Source organism: Primulina tabacum, chromosome 15, assembly GCF_025594145.1.
Source record: "Primulina tabacum isolate GXHZ01 chromosome 15, ASM2559414v2, whole genome shotgun sequence".
NCBI lineage: Eukaryota > Viridiplantae > Streptophyta > Magnoliopsida > Lamiales > Gesneriaceae > Primulina > Primulina tabacum.
The window spans coordinates 25853852-25867465 of record NC_134564.1 but is presented as its reverse complement, the minus strand read 5'-3'; the positions used below and the strand labels follow the sequence as shown (position 1 = coordinate 25867465).

The following is a 13614-nucleotide window of genomic DNA, read 5'->3' as shown; positions in this document are numbered from 1 at the left end:
CGGACTATCCAGACACTGAAGAATATGTTGAGAGCTGTAGTGCTTGATTTTAGCACTAATTGGCAGGATGCATTGCCACTTTGTGAGTTCTCGTACAACAATAGCTATCAGACTAGTATTGAGATGGCTCCTTTTGAGGTGTTTTACGGAAAGAAATGCAGATCCCCTCTCTATTGGGATGATATCTCTGAGGTTCCTGAGATTGGACCTGACATGATCAGAGATATGACAGAAAAAGTGAAGCTGATTCAGAAAAGAATGAAGGCAGCTCAAGACAGACAGGCCAAGTATACCGATGTTCGACGTAGACCGTTGGTATTTGAGACAGGAGACTGAATAATTCTGAAGAGTTCACCATTCAGAAGAATTGTCAGATTTGGCAAGAAAGGAAAGTTGTCTCCACGATATATTGGACCATAGGAGATTCTCGAGAAGATAGGAGATCGTGTCTATCGACTCGAATTGTCGTCGTCTTTATTTGGGATACATGATGTCTTTCCTGTATCGTTATTAAGGAAATATCTCTCTGATGCTTCACATGTTATTCAACCAGACGAGGCCGAACGGGACGAGACACTGAGTTACTTCGAGAAGCCGATTTAGATTCTCGATCGAAAGATAAAGCAACTCAGAACGAAGACTATTCCACTTGGGAAAATTCAGTGGAATCGTCATGGCATCGAAGAAGCTACTTGGGAAACAGATTCAAACATGAGACAGAGATTTCCCGAGTTATTTCACGGATGTGAGTATTTTGATTCAGCTTCTGTTATACATTTCTTTCTGATATCTGATTTGATTGCTTGTGATTTCGGGGACGAAATCAGATCTTAGGGGGGAGAAATGTAATGCCCGAGATTTTGATTCTATTAATCTGAGATTATTGATTATGAACTGATGTGATTATAGCCGGGCCATTCCGAGACCATATTGAGCAAAGCATATGAATTGTACAAGTTTTGGACAGAACTATTGGCGCCCGAGCGGTAGAAAGTGACCGCCCGAGCGCCAATGTTCAACAAAATATGCTTCGGACAGAAGATGTGGCGCCCGGGCGGTAGTTTTGACCGCCCTGAGCGCCAATGATTAATCGGGAGGCAGAACACCTCGCGCCCGGGCGGTAAGTTTCAACCGCCCGAGCGCCGAGCAAGCGCCCGGGCGGTAAAGATCAACCGCCCGAGCGTCGACTGAAATTCATGAAAATGAGACACGTTTCTCTAGCCATGCAAGTGGAGGTATATATATGTATATCATTCATTTCCTTCAGAAACAGAAATGAAGAAAGGGAATCGAGAAAGGCTTGTGAAATCCTTACGCCTTTATATTTCAATCCGTCCGTCTGATTTTCAATCCGACTTCAATACTGAGTTTCTATCGACGAGAGCTTCAACTGGGCGTAAGTTTTCTTATGTTTTGTGATGATTTGAAATTATGATACTGCCAGAATCAGATATGATCGATATATGTTGTTCTTACGATATCAGACATCGTATAATTGAAATCGGATCGAAGAACAGATACCGTATGAAATTGTTATGAATTTTCAGAGTTGATTTGATTGTGATTAGATCGAATTGATATCCGACTTATGTTGTTATCGAGCATGAGATGTTGAGATTGATATCTGATTGATATTGTATCGCTGGGTATATTGATATTATTCAGACTTGGATCAAATAAGTTGTTGATTCGTATGTACTGATATTAATTGTGAGCCGTGTTATTATATCTATGATATTGAGATTGACGGGGTTACTGAGGCTATATTATTATGCCGTCGAAACACCAGTATATTAATTTTGATCAGATTCAGTATTGATTGAGATTGTATCATGAGATCGTTGATATGGATCAGATTATGTTTGATTTGAGTATTGATCAGAACCGGTCTTGAATTGAGTTATACATTGATACAGTGTATTTGATATTGTTATTGCCAGATTGATATCGACAGGCAGTGAGTTCGAGACTTCGACAGAGCCAGATCGACAGAACGAAACGAAAGGTATAAATTAATGTTGATTCGGGATTGCACAACTCGAGTTAGATTTGACTTGAGTTTCCCAAAATCACATACTGAAGGATTATTGCATTGATATTTGCAATTCTTTATATTGATATGATTAGTCTATAGATCTATAGCAAAGCATGAGTTAGAGTTGGGCAGATCCGCCTATTCTTTGGCAGAACCGTCAAGTCACTAGACTTTTGGATATATATCGATATACTGAGGAGAAGACCGACTCCTATTCCAGATCTTCGATATAGACAGCCAAAGTCTGGGACTAAGAACGTACCACCATCTAGCTGGGGTAAAGTAGATGGGAGAACGTTGCGTTCTTATTCAGATCGGGATTCCTAGATTAGGAATGAGTCGAGTCAGAGTCTCAGAGTCCCAGAGTGTGATTTACCGTTTGATATCGATTCAAGTTTTTTGATTATGATACAGTTCAGAGTGTGATTTACAGTTTGGTATCGATTCATGTTTCTGACTGTGATACATGTTATGGATATCTGCTTCATGCTTTTATATCTTTTTATATGATTGCATGTATACGTTATTTATACTGGGAATGTAATTCTCACCGGAGTTATCCGGCTGTTGTCTTGTTTGTATGTGTGCATGACAACAGGTGGGACTGGATCAGGATCAGAAAGAGGATGAGAGATTATAGTTAGCGTGGAGATCCGGGCCCAGAAGCAGAATAGGATTCAGCACTGGATGTATAGTCGTTGAACCTAGTTGAGATAGAGACATGTAGTACATGATTTGTACTTTGATTTTGACATGTATATCAGATAGATTACTGTACGTTTCCGCAGTTATAATTTAAAAAGAAAAAAATTTAGTCTCATTTTTCTTAATTGTTATATTTGACATTAATAATGATTAAGACATGAATTAGCGTCCGGGTCCCCACAGGTGTTCTGTCTGGGCACCCAATTTTTTGTTGTGATCATGCTAGGGCGGTCAATAAGTACCGCCATAGCGTGAAGTCTTCTGCCCAACTCCTTCTTGGCTTCTGCATGGGCTAGGGCGGTCAAAAATTACCGTCCCAGCACCAAGTGGTATGTCATTTTATTCACTTCCAGTGGAATTTTCTCTTTTTCCGTCGTCTTTCCTGCTCATTCATACAATTCAGTGAGCGGTGATGATATGCAATAACTTAATATGAAATGAACAAAATGCAGACTTCATGCAACCAAAACGATGCAAACTACGACTCACACGATGCACTAAAATACGTAATTATGACCTCTATCAACCCCCCATATTAAACTTTTGCTCACCCACGAGCAAAATAGGTTTCAGGACACAACAACACAAGAAGTAGCATGTCGGTGCATTCATGGTTCTGGTCTGCCTCAACGAATATCAACACATATTTTATCCACTAACGCACGACATTAGTTCCGCATTTCACCACGAAGTTTCAGCACTACAATATTTCATGTATTTAAAAACGTGTGTATTTGCAATGTTGGCTCAAGCATCATGCATTTCCACAGTAAAATTTTCAACGTTGTAAGAGACTTCAATCAACACGTCAGTGTACACAATCCCTCTCTCACGTCCCTCTTCACTAGTTACCAATTCGCGACACGGATAGTTAGAACTCGTCAGGCATAAATCAACATAGGATATGGGTATCTCGATTAGGCTAAAACGGGAAACGAGGGAGGTACAGTGGTGTATCATTTGTGCACATTCAGATTTTGCATCTGATTTTCTTCAACTCCATACATCTCCATTCTTTTAGCCTAAGAGTAGAATTTCATTCCTTTATTTGGCTCCTCCCACACCTTACATCTTTTTTTTTCATGCAGCATACTTTTCTTATTTTTATGTCCTCCCTCGGATATGAACAAGAGATATGAGTGTGTGGCTTTGGTCCATTCTCAAGGGTGCATGAATATGGTTTGACAAGGCTAGATATACAGGTACAAAAATCGCAACTCAATTATTATCGGTAAGCTCGGTTCAATGCATTGGTCTTAGCATAAATGTGTCTAACTCATCTTCGTCCTGCTGGGCAGTGTTCGTGTCAAGGAACGTGTTCAAGTTAAAGTCACCTAGTGCATCTCAAATTCCCCACAAACAATTTCCAAGTTCACTATATCATGCATTTTTCTATTGCCAACATTCGTTCCGAAAATTCCATTGTCCAATTAAGATTTTCATGCGTCAACCGCTCGTGTGTTCTAAACTAACGCCGTGACAAAAATGGACATGTGTATGTGTGACTCATTCAACATCATCATTGGCTACCACATACCAATCTAGCACCAACTATTGACCACTTCTAATGTGACATACATATAACACGATGCAAATACGAAAAGACCAAACAAACAAAACATAAAACAGGCACCAAACACGAGGTGCTTTCAACTTAATTATTGCCACAAATAGGTGAATTCCGGCACAAACACGACACAATTCCAGTATAAGTATGAGTTAGGAAAACAATTTTTTACTATATTTTCATCTACCAAACACAAAACACTTTCAACGTAATTGTTGACACAAAATAGGTAATTAAGACACAAATACAACACAACTATAGTATAATCATATCCTAGGTAGATAACGTGAAATATGAGCATATATTTCAAAGGGAACCACCATCGTTTCGACCCAAACACATATGTCTAATTAATGAGTATGAGGTAGCAAACAAATTCTTACTCTGATTTTCATCTACCAAACACAAGATACTTTCAACGCAATTATTGGCAAGATAAATCATCATCGTCTTGACCAAAGAAAAATTATATGTCTTGTCAATAAGTAAGGTTTATGAAATTACTTCTTATCAAGTTTTTTATCTATTAAACACAAGTTACTGACAACTAAATTTTTGGCATAAAATAGGTCAATTTTCGGCACAAATTAACACAATTGCAATATAATTTGTTTTTGATTTGGTACATAACGTGAGAATATGAGCATGAATTCCGAGGATAATCACCATCGTCTTGACCCAAACTTATATGTCATATCAATTAATACGGTTTAGGAAAATTACTTTTTATCATGTATTTTATCTACTAAACACGAGACACTAGCAGCTAAATTATTAGCATAAAATAGGTTAATTTCGATAAAAAGGAAACAATTGCAATATAATTTGTTCGCAATTTGATACATATCATGAGAATACGAGCATAAATTCTAAGGGAAACCACCATCGTCTTGACCCAAGTTATATATTATCAATGAGTAAGGTTTAGGATAACTACTTCTTATCATATGTTTTATCTACTAAACACAAGACACTAACAACTAAATTCTTAACATAAAATAGGTTAATTTAGGCACAAATAAAAATAATTGCAATATAATTTATTTGCAATTTGGTAAATAACGTGAGAATACGAGCATAAATTCTGAGGGAAACAATCATAGTCTTGATCCAAACTTATATGTCTTATCAATGAGTAAGGTTTAGGAAAACTACTTCTTATCATGTATTTTATCTAATAAACACAAGATACTAGCAACTAAACTCTTAGCATAAAATAGGTTAATTTAGGCACAAATTAAAACAATTACATAATAATTTATATGTAATTTGGTACATCACGTGAGAATACGGGCATAAATTCTGAGAGAAACCATCATCATCTTGACTCAAACTTATATGTCTTATCAATGAGTAAGGTTTAGGAAAACTACTTCTTATCATGTTTTTAATCTACTAAACACAAGACAATGTCAACTAAATGCTTGACATAAAATAGCTTAATTTTGATATAGATTAAATAATTGCAGTATAATTGGTTTGCAATTTGGTATGTAACATTAGAGTATGAACATAAATTTCGAGAGAAACCACTATCGTCTTGACCCAAACTTATATCTCTTAACCGTTGGATAAATTAATGTTTTTGATGATTAAAAAATTCCTTGAAATTATGAAAGAATACCAAACTGAATTTTAGTAAAGTAAATTGATACATGAGAAAAACTGATCGATTTAATCCTGCTGGAACTGAAGCAAACTGATGTTTAAAGGGAAACTGATTGTTGAAGCTAACTGATCAATTTGTCGACCGTTGGATCGAAGCCTATAAATATATGAAGTGAGCAGTCAGTAAATCTCTTTTCCTCTCAATTTTCACTGTTCATCTTCTAAGTCATTGACTAGAGAAGAATGAGTGACATATGATTTGTTCGATTGTTTTTATGTCTACTAAACACAAGATTCTAGCAACTAAATGCTTGACATAAAATAAATCACAAGATTCTAGCAACTAAATGCTTGACATAAAATAAATTAATTTCGATACAAATTAAAACAATTGCAGCATAATTTTTTTTGCAATTTGGTTCATAACGTGATATTATGGGCATAAATTCTTAGGAAAACCACCATCATTATTCTCTTGTGTTTTGTAGATAAAAAGTATGATAAGAAATTGTTTTTGTAATGCCCGAGATTTTGATTCTATTAATTTGAGATTATTGATTATGAACTAATGTGATTATAGCCGGGCCATTACGAGACCGGATTGGGCAAAGCATATGAGTTAGGAGATATTCGGACAGAATGTCTGGCGCCCGAGCGGTAGAAAATAACCGCCCGAGCGCACCGCTCCGAGCGCCAGTGTTTAACCTGATGAGCATTTGGGCAGAAAGTATGGCGCCCGAGCGGTAATCTTTAACCGCCCGAGCGCCAATGTCCAACAATTAGACTTCTTGGACAGAACACGCCGCGCCCGAGCGGTATTATGCGACCGCCCGAGCGCCGCTTGATAAACATGAAGAGTAGGCCACTTGTCTTGACCTCGCAAATTGATATATAAAAGTGATTCCTTCATTTCCTCCGGCAAGAAATCGAGGAGAAGCTTCAGAGAATTCTTAAGAAAAATCCTTACGCCTTTATATTTCGAACTGTCCGTTAGATTTTGAATCCGACTTCAGTACTGTGTTCCTATCAACGCAGGCTTCAACTGGACGTAAGTTTTATTAAGTTTTGACATGTCTTGAAATTATGATATTGTTAGAATTGAATGGGATTCATATATAGTGCTCTTGACATAGCAGACATCATAGAATCGAAGTCAGATTAAGAAACGGACTGATGATGGAATTGTTATGATTTTCTGATTATATTAATTTGAAATCGGACAGATTTGGATTATGAATGAATTACAGGTTATATCGGATATGAGTTATGATTTGTAATTGATGTCTGGTGATTTGATATTGACGGGGATACTGAGATTGTGTCGTTCTGTCGTGAATTGGATTAAATCCAGATTAATCAAATTCAGTGTTGAATTGAGAATAGAATATTGATATTATGATTCTCGACATGTCGTTTCAGATTTACAGAGATAGTCTTGAGTTCAGAACTGAGATTGCGTCAGACCGAGACCACAAACGAAAGGTATAATTCAATGTGGTATTGGGAGATCGACTTGAGTCGGTTTAGACTTGAGTTTCCCTAAAGCACATACGTTATTTTATTGCATTGATATTTGCATTGATTTGATTGATATACTTTTTCTCTTGAATTATAGATAGCAGGTATTAGACGAGTAATCTTGTGACAGAAGTGCCTGATAGTGGTGGGATCGCCACAGGCACATTGCATGATGTCACTAGATGGTGTAGAAATCTTGGGACAGATGTGCCTGATAGTGGCGGGATCGCCACGGGCACATTGCACGATGTCACAAGATAGGATATTGGCGATAGAGCCACAGTCCATGACGGTTAGGTCAGGACACTGGATGTTTAGTTATATCGACGTGGATAGAACTAGAGTCTTTTCTATTACTGTTGGTCGATATAGGAATACCACATCTGAAAACCGGGATCCCTAGACTAGGATTGAGTCTAGTCTGAGTCGTGGAGTCACGAGCATTGTCGACAGTTTGATATTGATTATGTTTCAGCTTTTGATATATATTGCTGTTATCTATCCATGCTTTTATGTTTATCATATGATTGCATGTTTCGTTGATTTATACTGGGATTATATTTTCACCGGAATTAGCCGGCTGTTGTCTTGTTTGTATATGTACATGACAACATGTGGGACAGGATCAGGGTCCAGGAGATGAGGAGAGATCGTGATAGAGTGGAGACTTCGGACTTTGATGTATATAGAGTTTTGACACTTGATATTTAGATGTCGAACCTTAGCTTTTTACTGATTTGTAGACGGTACAGGACTTGTACTTTATTTTATACTGAGTTGTATATTAGTTTGATTTCACTACATTCCGCATTTAAAAAAAAAAATTATGACCCTAATTACTTGATTAGTAAATTGATCCTGATGACGATTAAGAATTGATTAGCGTCCGGGTCCCCACAGTTTTCCTGACTCTTACTCATTAAATTTAGACATGTGTTTGCAAGAAAAGTAATGTAGTTCTTCTCAAAATATATGCTCTAATTCTCAGTTTATGTACCAAAATGAATAATAAATATGCTAAATTTATATGAATGTATGCTAGAAGTAACCTATCTGTGTCAATAATTACATCGTTATTGCCTTGTGTTTGGAAGATAGAAACCATGGTAAGAACTTGTTTTACCAACTCTTACTCATTAAATTTAGAAATGAGTTTGCAAGAAGAGAGAGATGGTTTCCCTCAGAATATGTACTCAAATTCTCAATTTATGTACCAAATTTGTTAAGCAATATACTAATTTTATATTAATGTATCCTAGAATTAACCTATTTCGTGTCAATAATTATATAATTATTGTCTTGTGTTTAGTAGATAAAAATCATGGCAAGAACTTGTTTTTATAACTCTAAATCATTAAATTTATATATGAGTTTGCGAGAAGAGTAATGTGGTTCCTCTCAGAATATATATTCAAATTCCAAGTTTATGCACTAATTTGAACACGAAATATCCTAAATTTTTAGGAATGTATGCTGGAAGTAGCCTATTTTATGCCAATATTTATATCGTTATTGTCTTGTGTTTGGTAGATAAAACCATGGTAAGAACCAATTTTCCTAACTCTTACTCATTAAATTTAGACATATCTTTGAAAGAAGATTGATATTGTTTTCCTTGGAATATATGCTCAAATTCTCAGTGTATGCACAAAATTGGAACAAAATATGGTAAATGAATATGAATGTATTATGCAAGTAATCTATTTTGTGCCAATAACTATAATATTATTGCCTTGTGTTTGATATATAAACAAGCACGGTAAGAACTTTCTTTGCTAACTCCTATTAATTAAATTTAGACATGATTTTGCAAAAAGAATAATGTTCAAATTCGTAGTTTATGTACCAAATTGGATACAAAATATGCTAAATTACATTAATATATGTTCGAATTAACCTATTTCGTGTAAATAATTATATCATTATTGCATCGTGCGTGGTAGATATAAATCATAATAGTAAAAACAAGTTTTCGTAACTATTATTCATTAAATTTAGATATGAGTTTGCAAAAAGTATAATGTGGTTATCCTAAAAATATGTGGTCAAATTCTCAGTTTTTGTACCAAAATGGATACCAAATAGCTAATATTATATTAATGTATGCTTGAAGTAACTTACTTTGTGTCAATAATAATATCGTTATTGTCTTGTATTTCGTAGATAAAAATCATAGTAAGAACTTGTTTTCTTAACTCCTACTCATTAAATTTAGACAAGAGTTTGCAAAAAGATTGATGTTGTTCCCTTGAAATATATGCTCAAATTATTATTTTATGTACCAAATTTGATACGATATATGCTAAATTTATATTAATGTATGCTAGAATTAACATATTTCGTGCCAATGATTATTTTGTTATTGCATTGTGTTTAGTAGATAAAAACCATGGTACGAACTTGTTTTCCTAACTCATTAAATTTAGATAAGAGTTTGCAAGAAAGAGTAATGTGGTTCCCCTCAGAATATGCGATTTCCCTCATAATATGTGCTCAAATTCTCAGTTTATGTACTAATTTATATGTGAAATATGCTTAATGTATAGAAATGCATGCTGGAAATAGCCTATTTTCTGCCAAAAATTATTTCGTTATTGTCTTGTGTTTGGTAGATAAAATCATGTTCAAAAACATGTTCTCCTAACTCTTACTCATTAAATTTAGACATGAGATTGCAAGAAGAGTGATGTGATTTTCCTCGGTGTATGTACCAAATTGGGAGATCAACGTTTTTTCCTGGTTTGCTCCATATATCGATATTAGATGTCGGTTACTTCACCAAAGCGAAGATAAACTTGAAAAATAATATTAAAAAGATTGATGAACCATAGCTGAAATCAAACTCGTCTCCCCATCATGAACCTTGTAAACTTTCAGAAATTACAACTGCCTGACTTAGCTATACATCTATTTCCAGACGCTGACGACTTCAAAGCACCAAATTACCACACCCGCAATCACCAAAGATCTTGAAAAAAAAAATACCTCTCTAGCTATTAATGAAGGGGTACTTGGATTCAACATAACTTTCTGTATCCCATAGAAATGATCCAAATGTAACAGCCTCCAGAATCAGCAATGTCAGTCCAGAAAATGTTAGAGAAACAACTTCGTCATTCGATGCATCAAGGGTACCACTTTGTGTAACCGTAATATCAGGCCTTCCAAACAACGCCTGTGTTTGCTTTTCAATCAAAGATAGCGCTTCTTTAGATCTTATGGTTGCGTACCGCTGAAGTGTTTCTGCATCCAAATACATCACATAGGATCTCAATTTGTATGTTTTTTCTTCAGTGCCAAATCTACAATGTGTTCCCCATCACCATCATCAGGATAGATGGTTAATAACGAATCGGGATCCAAGAGTTGCTTCTCTGATGCCTGCTGTTCTGATTTTACCGTATCTGCACTAAAACCTTCAGGAAGCGTGTTCATAGACTGCTCAAGTTGGTAACGTTCGTCGACTCTTCTTAGAAAATACCCATACATAATTGAAGCAGCATAAAGCTTGCCAAGCTTTATTTTACTGATCTGTACTATTGTATCTACAGAATCTATAACACGCTCCCCAAGAACAAGAGACAGGTGGCTAATTATCATCTCAAATGCCTCTCGAGAGTGCACAGATTCCAGCTTTTCTTCTTGATCTGGCCAAATATCCACTCTTCCAGCAGGATATGAAGTAGTTATTTTGGGGTTCATTGAAATATCATTCTCCACAAATCTTTGCACGATTAAGCAGTAGACGATATCTTCCAGTGTTTTCCTCCTATCTTTCTCCTTTACTTCAGCAATTCTCCTAAAATTAATAAAGATTGTACTCAAACTCATACTATAAGCAATGATGGTTACGAATATGACACGTGAATCCTTTACATTATCTTTTTCCATAACTTCTGAATGGAAAGCTAGAAAAGATACACAGGCCTCAAGAATATTATCATTTTACATAATGTTGATAGTGTCACACAAGGTCCAATTCAAAGCTCAATGTTATTCATCTGAAACAACCGAGAGGTGTAAAGTGAAAGAAGTTTGTTTGTATAATACAGGAAATTTCAGGAGTGTCGGGCGGCATTCTACCATATACTTCCTTGACATAAATTCCTGTTTAATATCTAGCAGTTTATCTTTTCTCATTCCCATCTCAAACATCCCTCAATTGTTTTCAGTTAACTTTAGTCACTAGTTAGCAGGCCATATATACACGTTAACTTGGCAACCCTACACATGCATGATGAGGGGTGGAACATCATGAAAAGTGTTACAGATACTTCTACATTGAGAAAATATAATATAACAAGTTCAAAATAAGCCTGGAAATCTTCCCCAGAAAGACTATCTGAACTTCATTTTTTCGAAGCTTAGTAGGAGCCATACATCGTTTGCATTTTATGTACGAAACATTAAACTTATCAATGAACTTCATTTGTTCCCAGAAAGACTATCTGAACTTCAAATTAAATGGATGTTCACCCTCAGTTTGATCACGCAAGCAAGACTAACTATCAGGATTGGCCAATGGGAGTTTCATCAACAAAAGCAGGCTGGCTATCAATGAGTACGTAGGCTAAGAACGGTAACACAGGATTTTACTAGTCAGCTTTTTGCAGGAGATTGACAATTGAAAGTGCGCTTAGGGAGTTGTAGTCAAAATGCAATTATCACAAAATACACCTTTTTCTTTCTACTGTATTCAACTAATAACTTCTCTGTACGAAACATTAAACTTATATTTTCGATAAGTAACTCTTCAAACTCCCTTAAACCTGTCAATTCAGGATGCTGATATCTACATCCTTACATGTATAAACCAATGTAAGACTAGATACACGACATGTGCAGGCCTAAGAGGTTAAAGGCCAGTGCGTACATGGTCTAAGTGCATCCATTTTGATTGTTGAATAAATAGAAGCATAATCATCACATTGGCAACAAAACCCGACTTTACTGAATAATATTTATGATCAAGCATGTGGCAGGCTATACGCTCAAACAATGGAAATACTATCATTTTGTTAAGCATCAGGATTGACACAACAGAAGTATAGAGAAGTAACAGATACTTGTTAAGGAGATCTTGTGATGATGATGTAATCATCTCTCTTTGTGCATCCCTTTGACTCTGGAGGTTCTCAAGCTGCTGATCAACAGTTACCAGAAGAAGATGTGGATGTGTTTGTAGAATTTGGGTCAAAAGCTGGCCTATAGGGGACTCGAGCTGAAGAGGAGCCACTGCAATCAAATCACCTCCTGAATTTTCAGAGGTTCTCACCATGAACCTTCTAGTTCTGAACTTCTCTGACCGAAACTCTAGCTTGGGACCAGAAAAAGGGCAGGGGCAGTTCTACCAACAAATCATATTTTAGACTGGAACTTTGGAATCATGCAAATAATACAAGAATCACCGTGGAATTTAACATAATTTAAGGAGCTTTTTTTGTATAAAGCTACCATTTTTGCAAGCAATTTCATTGTTCATGCCATATATCATGCACCTATTTCAGTGAAATAGGGTGACACACTTGGCTTCTCTTTTGAGAAAAAACATATTTCAATTGTCCATACCAGGTACTCATTGTCATCCCGTAATTCTATTCTCCACACTTCAAATCATTAAAAAGAAAACAAAAATGCGGCACCACTTTTCACAATTCAATATCCACTTCAAACATTGTGCACGAGTTTTTCCAAATCCAGAAAGTAATTCCTTGCAAGTATGAGCAATATTGTTTCACTAGGATTTACAGAAAATTCAATTTCGCCATGCTTCTGCATCAGGTGCAAAGAAAATCGTCCCCCTGCCTTAAATCGTCAGAATAACATGAGAAGATATGGTAACTAAATATGAATAATCTCCTCAGCTACTGAATATCACACCAAAATAGAAGACAAGGCAAAAGTACACCAACGAACGAGATACCCAGTCGATAGGGAATGGACAACGGACATTTGGAAAAGAAACATAGAAAGCTTACTCTGGAGGACGAAAGTAAAGATTTGGCGTCGAACGAGGACCTGCAATGCTTGAAATCCGGAGACCTGCATCCACAGGCCGGCGGAAGAACCGCCGATACTTCTGATATTACGGCGGCGAATTGCATCTTCTTTGTCTCCCAAACCGCAGTTTGCTAAGCAGATATTTTATGGCCTTTTTCAATTTTTTTCCTTTTTTTTATAT

At 36.1% G+C, this 13614-nt stretch overlaps 1 protein-coding gene across 1 annotated transcript; it reads right to left on the bottom strand.

Moving 5' to 3' along the window:
* Positions 1-10223: 10223 nt before the first annotated feature.
* Positions 10224-13614, bottom strand: LOC142526503 (UV-B-induced protein At3g17800, chloroplastic). The gene is given in 4 exon segments (XM_075630948.1): positions 10224-10733; positions 10736-11232; positions 12500-12780; positions 13412-13614. Coding segments are annotated over 4 exon segments (1215 nt in total). The 5' UTR covers positions 13538-13614; the 3' UTR covers positions 10224-10422.